General features: G+C 46.3%; 1 protein-coding gene across 2 annotated transcripts in view; it reads right to left on the reverse strand.

Annotated features, from left to right (window-relative positions):
* The window catches only part of LARS2 (leucyl-tRNA synthetase 2, mitochondrial), a 146,667-nt gene that overhangs the window by 77,348 nt on the left and 50,116 nt on the right, over window positions 1-19,203 (reverse strand). Inside the window, exons 6-8 of one of the 2 annotated variants that reach the window (XM_005696049.3) lie at window positions 12,518-12,607; window positions 11,753-11,830; window positions 1,742-1,885 (exon numbers count right to left, since the gene is read on the reverse strand). In XM_005696049.3, coding sequence (XP_005696106.2) covers window positions 1,742-1,885; window positions 11,753-11,830; window positions 12,518-12,607 — 312 coding nt within the window. The remainder of the gene's footprint in view (window positions 1-1,741; window positions 1,886-11,752; window positions 11,831-12,517; window positions 12,608-19,203) is intronic. The other variant, XM_005696050.3, reaches the window with a different exon arrangement.

The following is a 19,203-nucleotide window of genomic DNA, read 5'->3' on the forward strand; positions in this document are numbered from 1 at the left end:
ACATGTAGCCCTCAGTCAAGCATGTGCAGTGAACACAGATATCTGCTCACCCTTAACCACTCCCACACCACCTCCTCTGCTGATTTTCAGGGCAAACCAAGTGTTGACTTCTGATGTCAGCTTTTGCAGTTAATTCTTCCCTGGAGTTCATCAAGAAGCAGGCAAGTCACCATGGTAACTAACCACTTCTGCTGAACAGTTGAAAATTCACAGCTGACAATTTAAAGAATAATGCCACTCAGGTTATTACATTTCCAATTAGAGGCAGAGGTCAAACAAAAGAGCTGATTAGGTGGCCTTTCCACCAGTGCCTATTAGAGTCATCTGACAGGTCCCTGAGGTGACCTGGCATGCCTGCTGGTGATGCAGTCTCCCCAGCTGCCAGCAGGTGGGGGCTCCCACTGCCTGGGCTGTGATAGAAAGCTATGTCCTCAGCTTTCTTCCATTCAGCCTCTCAAGACTACTAGCATGCTTAAAAGGAGCAAGGCATTATGTTAGCAAGTTCTAATGAGTAGTTTTCCAAAACCATATGCTACATTCTGGATAAATTAAAATGGGGAACATTTTCATTTAAGACATGTCTTTTGAGTGAAAGAACTAGAGGTCATATAACCATATGGCACTAGTATGGTGAATTGGAGAACTATAGTCCTAATTCAGCAGAGTTTTGTAGTGATCAGAGGTTATTTATAACTTGTGCTTATTTTACGATATAAAAAGTACAGAACTGGATCTGACCCAAAGTCCACTTCAGTCCAGTACCCCATCTGTGATGTAGCAACCCGTGGGCTACGATGGGAAGGTATAACCATCCCACGTATGGGACTATGGCACACATTGTTCAGCAGCTCTGCATGATGCCTTTACCTGTTCAGAGCCGGCTAAATTCCAGTCTTCTGCTGATACAAGGTTATCAAACTGCCACAGGAAATCCCCCTGATTTGTTCTAATCACTTTTCTCTGGAATTTCAGGAAGTGATCGCTCAATTCCATATCCTGAAACATGGTAGGCTCAAAGAATATCTTGCACAGAGTGGTTCTGGCATACCCAGAATAAGCTATTTCTCCCAGGCTATTGTTGATTTAGTAAGCAAGCCCCACCTTTCAATGGTTGGTCTTCCCTTGAATTTCTGAAAACATAAAGAGCCAGAGGCAACTTAAAGGGCACTTGGTCACACCCTCTCCTTCTGTTGATGAGGAAACTGAACTTCAGGGACTCACACTGGTTTACACTATTAATCGGAGACACGACAAGAGTTATAGAGTCCAGAGCTTTGCTTCCTGCCTCAGTTCACTTTCACCCTGGCCTTCCCGCATGAAGACCGCCATCCCCTCACTCCTTTAGGTGGTCTCCTCTGGACCCTCAGAAATGTCATTCTGTCTTTCTGGAGGTCTTACTAGAACTGCATACATGAAGATACTTTTTTCCTTTCTAGTTTTCTTGCTGATATAGCTGCAGATAAAGATGAATGTTTTTCGGCCTTTAGGGCAGTACAGTGATTTGCTGAAAGGTCAGCAAACAATGGCCTACGATGACCTCCAGGTGCTATTCTTGATTTCCAACTGAAGGACTCAAATCCATCATGCTCTATGTGAGTGACCCTGAGGTCCATGTGCTTCCTGTCTCCACACCCATGGCTCTAACAGCTCTAACTAGAGTTCACCTCCAACAGTGAGGCTAATATTCAGAAGACCTGATCAAACATAAGCCTTAGTGGGGCGCCTCCAGGCTGACACTCACCTTTGCATAAGCAGTTGTCTTAATAAACCATTGTCTGAGGTACTTCTGTTCCACCTTTGCTCCAGAACGCCATGAACAGCCGTGTTCATCCACCTGCTCATTGGCAAGCACTGTTTGGTCCACTGGGTCCCAGTTAACCAAGGCCTGTTATAATTCATGAAACAAAACGAGGCAATCTGGTGAGTATACTGAATAGGATTCATATGGAGGTCCCTCCCAGGTAAGACAGGCTACAAAGGCAGTATCTCTGCTCTGAGACTTAAGGGCATCTCCTTGGAGCATCGTTTGGCAAGGAAGCTACTGGCAAGCTGAAAAGAAAGAATGTGAACTGCCCCAGTGCTTTGACCTTCTCAGGACAGGCCTGGGAAGGGAGGCTGTATGCATGTGGCTAACTCAAGTTCAGAATCTGCTTGTATAAAAGGATAGACTTGCAGATTGGAAATTTTAGTAAATAGAAGAAAAGAAGAAAAAAAAATGATACCCAGAACTTACCAGAATTGGGTTATTTTAGGGAAAACAATAGGTTTATCTTAATAGAAATGGCCGATACTTCCTGAGTGATTACCATGTGCCAGATGCTGTACCAAATGCTTCCCTAAGGTAGGCTCTTCTAATCCTCACGACAACCTTTTGAGGTGAGAATACGACTATCCTCAAGGTGCATGGGAGGAAATTAAAGAACAGAGAGATTAAATAACTTGCTTGAGGTCACACAGTCAGTAAGTAACAGAGACAGCAGGGTAGGAACTCAGGTCTCTAGGAATTGTAAACATTTTTGTGATTAAAAAAAAAAAAACTTCTGTTTAAGGTACAACATACAGAGTAATGTGAATAAATCTTAAATGTATAGCTCGATCTATTTCCACCATCATTCATCAAGACATGGAGCATTCCCAGCACCCCAGAAAATTCTGTTCCGCCTTTTCCCCATCAACATCGGCCCCCCAAAAGGTAACAATATTCTGAGATCTTTCTCCATAAATTTCTTTGGCTGATAGAACCTATAGTCTTAACCAGGATGAAGTTTCTCTCCACAGAGTTCTAATTTGTTTTTAGTTTCATTTAAAACACCCCTGCCATTTATACTCACTCCTTTTAAAAAAGCATTTGTCTTTATTTCTTTCTTTCTTTGGCTGTGCCAGCTCTTAGCTGCCACACGTGGGACCGCTGTGGCACGCAGGATCTTTAGTTGTGGCGTGTGGGATCGAGGTCCCTGACCGGGGATACACCCAGGCCCCCAGCATAGGGACCACTAGGGAAGTCCCCTACATTCATTCCTTATGATATTTAGGTAAGACTTAGAACAAAGAGGGCAATGAGTACGGAGACGTGTTTGGGCAGTAGAACGTATATATTGTGTTTTAAAATATCAATAAACGATTCTAATATTCAACACGTTGTGTTGAATATTGCCGATTTGCCCCTCCAATCCTCTTTCCACCATGTTCTATGGTGGAAGTGGTCCCCTGTGCCCACATTAACCTGGACCCTTGCCCTCCGACTGGGTTCAACCAGTGAGAGGCCCCCAGCTCCTTCCCGCGTGGCTCATGGGCCGACCTTGCCTGCTGCTCCAGCTACCGCTCTCCCAGTTCCAGGAGTGGCTCCCCGTGTCACCCCTGCCACCCGAGGTGGGCAAAGGCTTCCTTCTGCTCCTAGTGCCAGGGGCTGGACCACCCCTTGTGGGCTTCCCCGAACTCTGCAAAGAATCCGTCTTTTCATCACGTTTTCTTCAGTGACTGCTGTCAGGTGGGCCCACTTTTCTTCTGTTGGGACCCTGACTGATCCAAAGGCATATCTAAAAATTACAGAAAAAGGAGGAATGCCGGAGAGGCTAACTGCTATGGGTTGTGATTTTACAACTAAAAAGTAATATGCTGCTGCTGCTGCTGCTGCTAAGTCACTTCAGTCGTGCCCGACTCTGTGCGACCCCATAGACGGCAGCCCACCAGGCTCCCCCGTCCCTGGGATTCTCCAGGCAAGAACACTGGAGTGGGTTGCCATTTCCTTTTCCAGTGCATGAAAGTGAAAAGTCAAAGTGAAATCGCTCAGTCGTGTCCGACTCTTCACGACGCCATGGACTGCAGCCTACCAGGCTCCTCCGTCCATGGGATTTTCCAGGCAAGAGTACTGGAGTGGAGTGCCATTGCCTTCTCCAAAAAGTCATAATACCCACTGCAAATTTTAAACATGTAAAGCATAGAGTAGGAATGGAAAAGACATGGCATAGAGTGATTTTTCTCCCCTCTTTCTACAGTCCCCCAAATCCTTGAATCCATAGACAGAGAGAGACAAAATATAGGACAAATGATTGCAGACCTAAAAACTGGAGGTGAATAAGCCAAGGGAGGCTTACTTATCTTTTATCATTGCCCCTAGTAGGGGTGAGGGGAAGGATACCACTTAAAAGATATAAAGAGAGGGCCAAGTGCTGTTCAGTAACGAGGACAGCTCCTTCAAGAGCCCCCTGTCCCCCCAAAGCCAAAACTAGCGCACAAGTAAGACAGTACAAAATGTGAAAGGGGGAACAAAAGCCCCGTATGCCTTCACCTCTGCCTCCCGTCCCCGCTGCAAGCCTCGGGTGACGCGAAGGAGCAAACACTCAACCCTGCGGATTGCAAGAACAGGACAGGACTTGATTTTCTCATCGACATTTCCCACACAGCCTGGCAGCTCTCAGACTCCAAGTTACAAAATGCAGTGAGGGAGATGTGCTCCTAAGAGGTTTACACGTTATAATAAAACCCTGCTATCAAATGAAAGACAAATAGAAGCAAAACACAAAAGCAATTTTCCCCCAGTGAAAGTCTTGATGGGGAGAGGAAAAATACAAAAGGAAATAAAGTTTCTAATCAAAGATGCGTTCAAATCAAAGGGACATGCCTGGTGGTCCAGTGGCTAAGTGTCTGTGCTCCCAATGCACTGGGGGCCTGGGTTCAGTCGCTGGTCTGCTGCAGCCAAACAAGAGTAATATAAAAAAAGATGCATCTTGTAAGTACTCAGTCTCCTTTCATCTCAGGACCATGATCCATCTCAAGCACAGTTACAGAGTTCAGAGTTGGCCTTTCTGCAGGTGGTAAACCCACAGGTGGTCAAAATTCAGGGCCTATAGGGTCCAGGGTGCACAGCATCCACGGCCTCTTGAAGGTCTGGAGCTGACTTCCAAATCTTTCTCTGGGTCTCCTTTCTTACGTTAACAGCCTCTTACCTACAGCTTCAGGCCATGGTCTGTCTTCTTTCATCTGGCATTCCTGTGTTTTCACATTTTGAACACTTACTTTGATGGATGCCCTGATTTTTAAGCAAGCACAGTCATGCTCCACAGAATACAGTTTATGGACAACTTCACTGACTGTGGTCCCTACCCTGGTTAATTACGGCCTCTATTACCTCCGAGGCCAACGCCATGCTCCTTACAGTCAACTAGTCTTATTAGCAAAATACAGCCTATCTCTATATTTTCCAATCAACTTTAATCAATACTGAAATCAGTAAAACACCTGCAGCAACACTGGACTCTACCTGATTTTGCCCACTGCTTCTCTAACACAAGTTATCCGGCAACATCACGGAATGAGCCGTCATCCTGAAGAAGAGAACCTCCCCAAGCTGATCAAGGCTTAAATGCCAAGTTAACATTTTTCCGGTCTGCGGGATTTGTGGGAAGCTTTCAGAAAGCATTTTAGAAATGCACGTTACCACACGACTCTACACAAGAAGTGACCGTGTTCGCAAACTCCAGTTTGTACAGACTGTGGTTTGTACAGATTCCAGATTGTGGACGCTGCACCGTTTTCTCCCCCTTCCCCTCCCCTTCTTGGCTGTTGAGCTCTTGGAGTCGTGGGAGACCATGGGGTCCACTGGGGATTCTCAAGGCAATTTCATTCTGATGTTTTTAAAACTTAGTTTTAATTAGAGGATAACTGCTTTTCAATGTTGTGCTGGTTTCTGCCGTACAACAACGTGAATCGGCCATAAGGATACATATATCCCCTCTCTCTTGAACCTCCTTCCCACCCCACTCCTGGCCTACCTCTCTAGGTTGTCACAGGGTACTGGGCTGAGCTCCCTGTGTCATACAGCAACTTCCCACTAGCTGTCTGTTTTAAATATGGTGATGTATAGCATTGAAGCAGCCTGATTTTGAGTTTATCAGCCCTCTTTTCTGCGACACAGACACCCTGGTGCCTACCGCCCCAGCAGGCCTCCTGTGTCAAAGCTCGTCCTTTCTCATCTCATCCTGGCCTTCCTCTGGATCCTCTCTCCGCTTGCTCCCTGGCCCTCACCCTCCTCACCGGCCGCCAGTCCTAACGGAGTACATCCTCCATCAGCATGCTTTTGGCTCCTGCCTGGCCGCAGCACCACCAGTGAGGCTCGGGCTGCTCCCCATCATTTCCCTGGCTTCTTTCTCCTCGAGCTCTCCTTCCGTATGACTGGAGACCTTTTCTGAGTATCCTGCCATGCAGCTTCGGGTTCCAAAGGCTGGTGAGGTATGCTTTAGGGTATTGATTTTCTCAAGGACTATTAGCTTTTTTCTTGACGAAAGCTCACTTAATTAAGGAACACCACATAGATCTCATTAAAGGATCTAATTCTCAAAATCGATTTTGCTCTATTCCATCCAGAATGGGCCTGAATTTGGACTCGGTCCAGAATGGGGTGGGGGGCGGGGGCGGGGGGTGGAAAGTTCCCCAGGCCGCCGCTTGTTGCTTGCACTACCTTCCAAAGACACCAGGGGGCAGACTGGGCGAGGCTGCCTGTCTGTGCCCTGCGTTTCTTTAAGTAGCTTAGGCTGGTGAACTAGCACTAGCAGCAGCTGCTGCTGAAATCAAGGGTCAAAGACAAATTCACAGATTAAGTGGCGCTCCACAGTTCCCTAGAACGTCCAAGTAGAACACGGCATTATTCTCTCCACTAGCTACATCCACGGAATTTCTCTTTTTTTAACCAGAGAGGTGATATTTAATGTTCTCCCAAAAAGAAGTCTGTATATTCAAATTTTGGCTGAAAATATTTTTGGTCCGTGAGAGCAAGAACAGATTCGCTTCTGCAATGGAAATAAACATTCTGATGGACAGTCCTTGTTAAGAACAAGAATGAGACTCCAGCTCTGCTTTGTAATGCTCTGCTAAAATACTCTCCCTAAATGTCCATTTATACTTATAGCAGAACTGAATTTAAGGATTAAGGCTATCTTTTTTTTTTTTTTTTTTTTTTTAAAGGCTATGACAATGCCATTAGAGGAAAAGTATTAATATGTGAATTATTTTTTTGGCCAAATATGCTGTACAAAGTATGCTATATGCAGTTTTTTTAAAATCAAATTAACTTTCTTATGCTAACTTCAAAGCTTCTATTTTGAAATTAACCCCAGAAATAGAAAGCTAACTATATCAGTATGTTTTATGTTTTAAAGCCAATTTGAAAATGGCTATCCAATAAAAGGAAATCTATCTGGAAAAAAATACTTTGGATTAGAGATAACTCTGGTCTTCAAACAGTGTACCAAGTGAGCATGTTTACATTCTATCTATGATTTTTTTTTTCTTAAGATCATGTCATTTAAGTGACTTAAAAGAACGCATCAAAAAAATTTAAGTCAATAACCAGCAATAAAAACAGTGTCTTTCTAAATGAATACCCATGAAACAATCTATACTGTTTTTTCTGTAATACCTTTCCATGTGAAGGTTGCCTCAGAATTAGCCAGGAGGCTTCAGGATTTTTTAACTTTTTGTTTTTCCAATTTAAATATCATAATGACCCTAGGTAACTACAGGCACCCACAGATGGGCACTTATTAAGGATGTATTCTGCGCCAGGCACCATTCCAGCCTCTCCACAAGCATTCACCAGTTTAATCCTCGCAACAAGCCTCTGAAGCGGGGAGGCTTGTGGGAGGCAGAACCACCACACCCCAAAGATGTCCATGTCCTGTGTTGCTTGCAACCGGTGTTACCTACATGGCAAAAGGATCTTTGAAGATATATGATTAATGAAGGATTTGGAGATGGGGAGATTAACTGGGATTAACCAGATGGGGCCAAAGTAATGAAAAAAAGCTCTTATAAGAGAAAGAGGAAGGCAGAAGAGTCCGAGTCTGAGTCTGAGGAGATATGACGATGGAAGCACAGTCAGAGAGATTTCAAGATGCTCTGGTTTTGAGGATGGAGAGGGGTCCAAACTCAAGGATGGGAACAGCCTCCAGAAGCTGGACAAGGCAAGGAAAGAGATTTTCCTCTAGTGCCTTCAGAAAGAAGGCAGCTCTGCTAACATCTTGATTTGTATCCCAGTGAGACCTATTTCATGGACTTCTGACCTCAGAAACTGTAAAACAATGAATCTGTGTTGTTCTAAGCGACCCAGTTTGTGGTAATTTGTTACAGCAGCAGCATCAGGAAAGGAATAGAGGCTGTTTCCATGACAGAAGGAGTCAGAGGGAAGACTGGACCAAATTCCCAGAAGGGTGGATATTAGGGGGTGGGGGGGGTGGGGGGGGGGGGGGGGGGGGGGGGGGGGGGGGTGGGGGGGGTGGGTGGGGGGGTGGGTGGGGGGGTGGGTGTGTGTGTGTGTGTGTGTGTGTGTGTGTGTGACTGATCTGGAAATCACTGGGGAGAAGAGAGCTATCTGGACCCGGGAGCACAGTTGTGCTCATGAAGTGGGGGACCCCCTGGAAATCCTTCCATCTTTAGAAAAGTTACTCAGCTCCTAAGACGGTGCTTATGACTGGCTTTGGCCCCAACCCAATATTGAAGAGGTTAAGCTTCCTACTTGGGTTTGATGTGCTTAGAACTGAAGCAGCACTAACAAAGAGTGAAGCAAGTGTCCTATGCAGGAATATTACAGTAAATATTCAATATATTCAGAGTCAGCTTAACTATACAATACACAGATACAAAAAATCAAGTGTCTCATAAAGGGCTATCACACAGCCAAAGGCTCCATGCAAGAACTGTTTACACTGCTATGTTAACATGTTACCTCTCTCATATCACATCCGCATAAAGAGTAACAAAGCAACTGAGGATAGTTAACACTGGCTAATCCAACTGATGCCGTGTACCGCTGCTTACACTCTAAAGAACAGCTTTACCTGCGTTTTACCTGCAGGACGTCCTCTGCTTTGCTGTGGCTTTTTCATGTGCTGGTAGCTTTGATTTTTGTCTGTCCTTCCGCTATTACTTGGGATACACAATGTGGCCTGTGATCTCTTAATCCCTCTGCTCGGACCCATGGGTGCTTGCAGTGTGGAGACCTGACTGGCGTACAATTCTGACCCACCTGAGCAGGGAGGCTCTTCTGGGAAGGAGTCTGCCAGGCTGCTTGGTTTGCACCGAACCTGCTGTTGAGAGTGGGAGGCTGACAATTTTCCCACCAATTCCCTTCCGACCCTTTTGCTTCTGAATATTGAATAATGCTGTTAAGAAAAATTATTCCAAACTTAGAAACAGGCAAAAGGGCTTGCTTCTTCAAGGCAAGCTGGAATTGGCTAGCAGAGCCACATCCCCCAGGGATTATCTGATTTTCTAGGGATGTTTACCTTTGTTTGACTCCTTCTTCATTATTAAGTTATTTTAATAATGGTATGGGAAAACATCCATAAGATGGTATGGAAAAACAGGAATGAATGCTTTGGCCAACCCAGTACAACTCCACTAGGGTGCCAAAGAAGAGGTTAGCCTACGGAAACCACAGAGCAACACCAGAGCTTTTTGTCTGAGCGTGACACATATGGCTCCCAGGCGATGCCAATGCAAGTGATCTCTGAGTCACAGGAAAGACTGTCCCCAGAATGAGGGTTGTGCCTGGTAGGACACTCAGCAGTTTCGATTCTATCAGCAAACACATATCACATGCCTTCGACGCTATAAATCGTCCTTCCTCGAAACCTCATTTGAACCAGTCTTAACATACAGCTGGTTCTCCTGCTAATGAACGAGCTGAATGGAATCTCTGACACACATTCATTTTATATTTGTATGGGAGTCATGTTTTTAACTTCTGAAAATTATTTTTTAACACCACAATGATACTTCCAACACAACAAGATCTGTTGCAGTCAGCACCCTGGACAGGTACTTTTGTCTCTCACCACTCCTCACCTAACCAGCTTCTGGGCATAGGAACAGCTATGGTGTGTTAATACAGTAAACTGACTCAAGAGGGTTTCAGAGAAGGCGACGGCACCCCACTCCAGTACTCTTGCCTGCAAAATCCCATGGACAGAGGAGCCTGGTAGGCTGCAGTCCATGGGGTCGCGAAGAGTCAGACACAACTGAGCGACTTCACTTTGACTTTTCACTTTCATGCATTGGAGAAGGAAATGGAAACCCACTCCAGTGTTCTTGCCTGGAGAATCCCAGGGACAGGGTAGCCTGGTGGGCTGCCATCTATGGGGTCACATAGAGTCGGACACGACTGAAGTGACTTAGTAGCAGCAGCAGCAAGAGGGTTTACAGTGGTTACAGATTAGTATGACTTGAATCTACAAAGTTCTCACTTTCAATGTATCCCAAATGTTAATGGGGACTGAATACTTAAAAAAAAAAATTAACGACATTGTATTTTAAACAACCAATATATTTAAAATATCCTCAGTTTAAAGATGAGAGTGGGTTAGGGATTGTATACTTTGTACAGAGGTTCTCAGTGTGGTTCATAAACCTCTGGAGTCCCGGAGACCACTACAAGGAGCTGGCAGGTCAAAACTATATTTGTGATAGTAATAACACAAGGGTAAAGCATTCATTCTAAGGGTAAAATAGACCAAAACATTTTAATATAACAAGGGTGCAAAAAGTTCACTGATATTTAGATTCAACATTGCAAATGACCTTTAAGAACCACCCACTTGTTGAGTTTTGGTATAGTATTAAAGGAGGACATTCATAATTATCTGAAGTGATTATAAAAATACTCCTCTTTTAGCAGGCTTTGTTTATTAGTTCTTCTGGTATTTGCCATTATAACTTTATGTAATAAAACTGTACTACTCTAAGTCTGATTACTGTCTTTAGACAATTCTGCTGACCCTCTGCCATGTAATATGAGATACTGAGCATGGTCATACAGCCTTCCTCGCACAAGACTCCTCTTCTAGTTTCTGCTGCCTTTATCCTTAGCTTTAATAGCTACATTTCAACTTAAAAAAAAATATAGACATAAATGTCTAATTCTCCTTCTATGGCTCCTTGTTATGAAATATGTAGGGGTCATCTCTCACTTGCTTCTACTTCTGTTCTAAATATGTGGGGATCATCTCTCACTTGCTTCTACTTCTGTTCCCCAATTCCACCTATGAAATATGTAGGGGTCATCTCTCACTTGCTTCTACTTCTCTTCCCCAATTCCACCTCCTGATTTTTGTTAGCTAGGTTACTTTTTATGTTGTCAAGGTTTAAGAAAATTCACGTTATCCTGATTTTCTAAACTGAGCCTTCTACATGAGTTGCTCTACTGATTCTAAAAATTTTTTTAACTGAAAATATAATGAAATTGATACAGCTACTATGGAGAACAGTATGGAGATTCCTTAAGAAAACGAGGAATAAAACCACCATATGACCCAGCAATCCCACTACTAGGCATATACCCTCAGGAAACCAGAACCAAAAAAGGCACGTGTGCCTCAGTGTTCATTGCAGCTCTGTTTACAATAGACACGGACATGGAAGCAACTTGGATGTCCATCGACAGATGAATGGATAAATAATAAAGAAGCTGTGGTACCTGTATACAATGGAATATTTTCAGCCGTAAAAAGGAACACATTTGAGTCAGTCCTAATGAGGTGGATGAACCTAGAATCTGTCATACAGAGTGAAGTAAGTCAGAAAGAGAAAAACAAATATCATATACCAATGCATTATATATGGAATCTAGAAAGATGGTACTGTTGGACCTATTTGCAGAACAGCAACGGAGACACAGACGTAGAGAACAGACTTACGAACAAGGCTGAGGGGGGAGGAAGGAGAGGGTAGGGTGTATGAAGAGAGTAACATGGAAACATACATCACCATATATAAAACACACAGCCAATGGGAATTCGCTGTATGACTCAAGGAACTCAAACCGGGGCTCCGTAACAACCTAGAGCGGCGGGATGGGGAGGGAGATGGGAGGGATGTTCAAGTGGGAGGGGTAAACCCACGGCTGATTCATGCTGATGTTTGATAGGAACCAACATAATACTGTAAAGCAATTATCCATCAATTAAAAATTAAATAGGTTTTTAAAAAAGAAAGAAAAGGAGAGAAAACTGAACAAAAAACCCCCCATAAAAACCATAATGATTAAAAGCACATTCTGTTATGATGGGAATGTTTTCTATCTAGACTGTCCAGCACTAGCTACCAGCATCTGAATGTGACTTGTATGACTGAGGACCTGAATTTTTAATACTGTTTTAATCTTAACTGCTTTAAATTTTAACAACCACATGTAGCCAATAGCCATCATCATATTGGACACTGCAGTTCTAGGCCACACGAGGATACTATTTCTCTCATGTCCCACCATCTAAGGCTTATCTTATCATGGGGTTTCCAGGTGACTCGTGGTAAAGAATCCACCTGCCAATGCAGGAGACGGAGGAGATGCGGGTTCAATCCCTGGGTGGGGAAGATCCCCTGGAGGAGGAAATGGCAACTCACTCCAGTATTCTTGCCTGGGAAATCCCATGGACAGAGGAGCCTGGTGGGCTACAGTCCAGGGGGTCACAAATGGATCGGACACAACTTAGTAACTAAACAATAACAACAACAAACTTTAACTTACCTCCTTTTGATAGGCCAGTCCAGCTTCATAGAGTTTAATAAAGAGATACTGAGTCCATTTGTAGTAATCCGGTAAACACGTCGTTATTTCCTGTTAAAGAGGGGTAAAATTATGTATGGGCCACTGTAAACATTCCCTCTCCCAACATATGGATCAGCTTTGCCATTCAATTTTGAAAAGCAATCACTCTGCAAAAATATTTATCAATCTATAATATTTTTATCAATTTGTGAAGTAAGGAAAGAGGCAATTTATTCTGGGAAGAGAGATGTTATTGAAATGCCAACCTCCTGGGCAACCTTTCCCAGGGCCTGTTTAATGACGAGGAACTCGATTTAAGTCTTCTGCACAGCCCCATGCATGCAAATAACAGCTGAATTACACTGCACAGACTCGAGTACTCCCTTTTCTGTCAGCATAAACATATTTGGGGGCCACGGAGCTAATTCATAAATGTAGTTCATTTTGGAAGTAATCACAAAATTCAAGAGGAATATTTGCTAGCTTCAGCACGATCCTCACTGGAAAACAAACCTGTGTTTCTAGATACAACTGGGGCTTGATAGCTCTTTTAGACTCATTATATTCCATTTATCCCATTATGTGAATCACGCTGGAGTCTACTTAGGAAGGCCCATTAGAAACGTTATCAAATAGTGTTAATAAACTTAGTGAAAAACCACCTGGCTTGTATGTCCAAGCTTAAGTTGAATGTTCCCAAAATGTATTTTCTGTCCTGAGAACACATGTGCTATCGAATCTGTAAAATCAGGTTGTTAATTAACCAGCTGATAAGGTTTAATTAATTAATTAACCAGTAAGGTTTAGAGTTGAGGAAGTCAACCAAGCATGAAAACCTCTGCGTCGTCACTGTTTCCTTTCTAGGGCTCTTCTTTCACTGCCCAGGAGAGCTAACAGAGCAATGGATGTAGGGCAGGGGACATTCCAGATGGTTCATCTGTCACGGACGACAGACAGAAGGCATACTTCCATCAAAAGAGCCATCGATCCAGTCTTTCTCCGGATGAGTGAATAAGGAGAGATTCTAAAGCCCAGGAAAGGAGGGTAAAGGGCGGCAGGAGCTGAGCAAGGTGGCAGGTAAACTCCTACTGTCCTCCATGAGTGATGCTTCTCACGGAAGAGTCCTGGGTCCTTTTTCACGTTGTTTTGTAACAATAGCAGAGGAATAACTATTAGAAAACAAGTAACTCTGATCACAGGTTCCACTCGCCCCTGCAAGGCAGGGAGTGAGTAACCAGCCAGTCTAACAACTCCGCCCACACTGTAGCTCGCCCCTGCCAACGCCGGAGCCACAGGCACACACAGGCTACAGCGGCCCCCGAGGCGCCATGGGCATCGAGTCTGAAGAGCACGGCACACAAAGCACTTCACCGACACAAGAATGAGGCCAGCACACTGCGGGTGGGTTTGCTCCCCCACACCTCCAGGTCACCCCCATCCCATCATATTCTCCTCACCAGCAAGCCCCCCGCCCCGCCGCCGCCCCCCACCCCGCAAGCTCAGGGCAGAACTAATTTTCCTGATAAGCAACTGAAGAACTTCCATTTCTAACAAAACCCAGGGCAGGGGCTATGTTTGGTCTGTTTCATTTTGCTCATCATGTATGCTCAGGTCTCGAAACAGCAAGGCACCCCCAAACTGATGTTGAACAAAAGTAAATAGATATAGGAATGTCAAATTAAATTTGTATCCCTCATGAGAGTTTCATAAACTGAACTCAAATTACACAGGTCCACAAGATGAACTCGAACAGGAAACAGGGTCGGGGGAAGGGGAAGGCGGTGGAAATATTCCCAGACCTTGTTAGGGTGGATATGCTTTTTAAAACTATTATCCATTAGAGGTCTAAAGAAACAGGTGAAGCAAACATGACAAAATAGTGACAACTGTTACATCTAGTGACTGAGCTCTTATCTCTGTTTTTTTTTTTTGGTATATTTAAATTTTTTGAAACAAATTATCATACATAATGAATATGTATGTAGGCATGTATATACATATATATTTCCTCAGCCCCTGGATCTGCTTTCATAGATAGAGAGTAAAAATTACATAGCCATGGAATAGCATGATAATCTTCCCTTAGGTTTGTGGTTTGGAAAACTGCTTTTATCTAAAATAGAAAAAAAAAGATGATAGATCCAGTCAGTTGCGGGGGGGGACGGCGAAGATCATTATTCAACCAAATATTAGGCTACTTTCAGTTAGATGGGTGACGCAGACTGTGCTGTCTTGGGAAGTGTCAGCTCCAAGGTGAGACAGGGGGTAGGAGGTACGGACCCCTCCTTCCATTCTGCCTTCAAGCTTCCATTCTGCCTTCAGCCTGTTTCATATATATTGCATTTCTACACATGTCATTTGAAGAAAAAAAATCACATCCACTGCTAACAGTACAGCCTGAAAACCACGGCTGCAGGACGGCCATTCTAACCCCAGCAGAACTGCTTCAACACACGGCTGCCTCACTGGCAGTCCTGAGATGCTGGCGCTTCTTGCCTAGAGGAGGCTGGGGATGTCCTGGGGACAGGAGTGTCGCCCCCGCCCATTTGTTCCCACCTGCTGCACACAGGGCCCAGCACGACCCTCAGCACCGCCATTCCATGAAGAAATGCCCGGGCGGACGTCCAGTCTCACAGGAACCACACTAAGTGTGCTGGCCAGGGGACACCCTGCTTGGAAATGCATTTCCTGAAACACTCACAGAACCTTTCTGGAACCTCACTCCCTCTGCTTTGTTGACTTGAAGGCAACAAAAAGCCAAGAAAATCCAAACAATCACTTCTAGTCTTTTAATGCCTCATCTCAGTAAAAGTCATCAAAGGTATCTTTCTGAAATTAAACTGCTTAAAAGCTTTACCTGTAGTCAACTAGCTAGAAAATGAGACTTCTTTCCCACGCTTTGGGAACTACTTATTTAAAACCCAGCCCTGCAGACAAAGGTCTTCTGGGGGGTCCGCATCCACAGAGATGTGAAAGGGCTCCCTGCCTCTTCCTGGAGCAGCTGGAGACAGGCAGCAAGTGACAACTGTGATGGGGACGTGTTAACGGCATCTGCTATTAACGGGTGGAGGCCAGGGATGCTGCCGAAACCCTACAAAGCACAAGACAGCCCCCTGAACGGAAATTACCCAGCCCCAAACGTCAGTAATGCCAAGGTGAGAAACCCTACTCGAATGGTTGCGATCTTCTTAGCTCGAGTCTGTAACCACAGACGGATTAAGAGGAACGAGCAAGCAGTTCTCTGGAGGGCGGTCCATAAAAGCCATCAGACGTCCCTGGCAAAAGTAGAAACGGGGCTAAGCTAGCTTAGGTTCCCCTCTCCCGCTGGGTGGCCCCATCTCCGCTGAGCATGTAGCGCAGCGCAGGTGGGGGTGCTGCTCGCTGCGGCCACCGGCCCGACCACCAACGCTGAGACCGGAGACCCGGCGGGCATGGGTCTGAAACTGTTAGGTGTGTGTGATGCTACTCATGGGGAAGGAGTGACTGACTTTACCATCTAAAATTTAAATCACTCAATATGCCTCCGAGTAGCTGTTTGACTTGGGAAAATTGGTAAAAAATTCATGTAATAAATTTCCCATTTTGAAGTTAGAGAGGCACCCGGTTGTTCCTGATGCAACATCAGTTTATCCCCACCTGTGAAAGAGATGTTAAACGGACAGATGTTTAAAGGTCACCCGCTGGAACCCAGCCGACAGCACCCAAATGCTCAGGCCCAGCCCTGCCTGTCCTCCGAAGGCGAGCTTCTGTCTGGGGGCAGGGGTTCTTGCCCCAAGCTGTGGATGGCACCAGCTCGGTTCTCCGCGAGACCACCAGGGCCCTCACACGAGGGCTGTTCCTGTGTCCCAAGTCCCTTTTCTCTCCTGTGCCTTTCTTGCTCTGCTTTCCAAATAAGCCCACCCCCATGCAAAACCATCCTTGTTTTTAAAACAAAAAGTCAGGCAATTCAAAGTTATAGCTCTAAAAGCAACTGCAATTCAGCCACACTCCACATATATCTATATAAAGATGTCAACTGTTATAACCCCCTGGGCTCTGCAAAGTGCAATCCAGCTGCCAAGAGACCAGATTTACGCATCTAGAATCTCATCAAGTCTCATTCCGCCACACTGCAGTTTTTACATTCAGTGATACCTGGCTTTTAGCATTAGAAATATTTCGCACATTCACAGCCAAACCCGAGGCCCAGCGGAGAAGGTGACCCTCCCTCAACGCGAGCGAGGATCAAAACGTCCTCCCTTGAGGCCGGCCCCCCACACCTCAGTGACTGCACAGATCAATAACCCAGCCGGCCTTGCTGGGACCGCCCTGCACACAGTGATTCGACAACGGCCGGAGAAGCCTGAGTCCCAGAGGCCCACCTGGCTGTTTCGGAGAGGAAAACTGCTTGGTCTGTGAGGGTGCCCGGCTCCTGTGGACCTCAGGCTGACCTTCTTTGCTCCAGGAAAAGAGGGAGAGAGAGAGTGAGCCGAGGGAAAGACAATCCACTCAGCAGCCATGTGACTGGGTTCCAGTCCTTGCCTCATCACCAGCATGTGGCCACAGTCAAGCGTCCGTGTCCAGGGGAGAGGGGTGACGAGGCCCGTCGGAGGGGCCTCGGGACAAATGTGATGATGCGTGTGAGGCACACACCAGGTGCAAGTGAGGGATCGATGGCGCTGCTCCCCTTGCTTGGCCCTGAGTGTGTCGTGAAGGAGTCAGGCCGGCTTGGTCACCACACCCCGCTCAGAGGGGCTGCTGGACGGGGCGAGAGGGAGGGCAGTGGGCTTGGGTCCGAAGAATCTGCGCTCACCATCCCTTACCAAACACTGGCTTTCGGACTGAAAAGAGATTGTGTTCGTGAGGGAGAGACCGAACCACGGGACCCAGACAGGGAAATGCACACAAGATTGCTCCCAGCCGCCTCCGGCGGCAACTCCCACCTCAGAGGGAGGCAGAGAGGTCGCTGCTGACCCCCCTGCAGCTCGGGCAGGACTCAGTTGGGTCTGCGTCTCTTGATCCCACTGCACTTTTGACAGTGATGGGTCCCAGATCACAGAACTACTAACGTCACTTGAGGCCACTGTGCATGTAATTTGCGTTGCAAACCTCACAGTGTTTAGGTCAGCTCTCAGGATTTAAGAAAATGAAATAGACCAAACCAGAGGCAACATGTTCTCAAGTCAGTCACTGGACGGCCCCGTACACAGGAAAATAAACACAGTAAGAAGGGTGAGCAGCTGCCAGGTGTCAGTTTCTGGTGCAAGGCATCGTCTCCCTGCTCCTCACTCTCACCAGAGCCTTCTGGCTCCAAAACAACCAACCTTGTAAACAGAGGGGATGTGGGTACTCACATTCCTCTCTGTGCATTTTTGTCACCTGCTCTTTACTGCAACGGATCAAAAGGAAATGGGTGGTAATGGCCTTGCCTTTTATTCCTTCCCACGATTTTGAGTTCTGAAGGGGAGGGGTTGTGAAAGCCCAGCACAGCTTAAAGGCTAGAGAAACCAATCTCAGCATTCATACTGTGCCGCTTAGGGGTAAATACACATCCTGCATCAGATGCTCCTCGCTGGTGGCGGTTCAAGGTTCCCGTCCACAGCTCAGTGCAGCTGCCGAGCTGGAAGAAGGAGGGGGTGGGGGGTGCTCACGAGAAAAATCTGCCAGAAGAGGACGACCCCCATGCGGGGGACCACCCCCTCTAAACTTGGTGGTGGCTCTCAAACTTCGTTGCACCTTGAAGAAGACCTTTAAAGCTTACTGGTGCCCAGGTCTCACCACCCGCCCAAAACTTCATGTGCTGCCAGGGCTGAGAAATATTGCAACGACGTTCTTCCCAAATACACCCCCCTCCCAAACACTGCCTAAGTGTTTGGGCCTGTCTCCATGAACTGAATTTAATGAACTGGTCTTCGACAGAAGCTAAGGGCACAATTTAGTCCACACAAGATTTCTAACAAGCCCCTCCCCAGGCGCAAACAGTGTCCTGTGTTTAAAGGGTCTCCCCAGGACCCTGCCTGGATTCAAATCCTCCGTGTTCTGCAGCCCTGCCCCAACACAGATTCTCTCCATCCTTGCGGTCAGTCTCCACTCTGCCCTCACAAAACAAACAGAAGAAACACCAAGAAATACTCACTTGAAGCCCACCTCCATCCCACAGACAAGAAACCTAGGTAGGTAACTACGCGTGCTCTGCGATCAGCTGTTCAGAAACACCTGACTATCTGATAGCTTGACAGCTCAGCCGTCCTCCCAGAGGAGCCACGGCTCTGGAAGGGGCGCTGCAGACAACCCAGAGTGGGCTGGCCCTCCCCTGCAGCTTATCAGGAAAGGAGGGAGAGGATGGCTAACTTCTCACTTAGAGGCTCCTGAAGGGGCTTCAGGCCAGACAGGGGCAGAGAGCACGTAGGCGGGGTGCTCACTCAGCCCTGCCTCGAAGTCTTAACTAGCAAGTAACAGGACACGTTAGTACACGACTCTGTGCCCCCAAACTGCTCCTCCTGCCCTCTGCTCTCCTCCTCTCCCGTCCCACGTCTCTCGGTGGCTGGAGCTGCGAAGCAGGGGCCGTGAGAGCTGCTTTACAGGAGGAAACCCCACCTTACGGGGAGGGAGTGGCCCGCCCGAAGCAGCCCAGCGCTGGGTGGCAGAAACAACTGGAACCCAGGACTCTGGGCTCAGAGGGGACC

The sequence above is a fragment of the Capra hircus genome, chromosome 22 (genome assembly GCF_001704415.2).
Source record: "Capra hircus breed San Clemente chromosome 22, ASM170441v1, whole genome shotgun sequence".
Lineage (NCBI taxonomy): Eukaryota > Metazoa > Chordata > Mammalia > Artiodactyla > Bovidae > Capra > Capra hircus.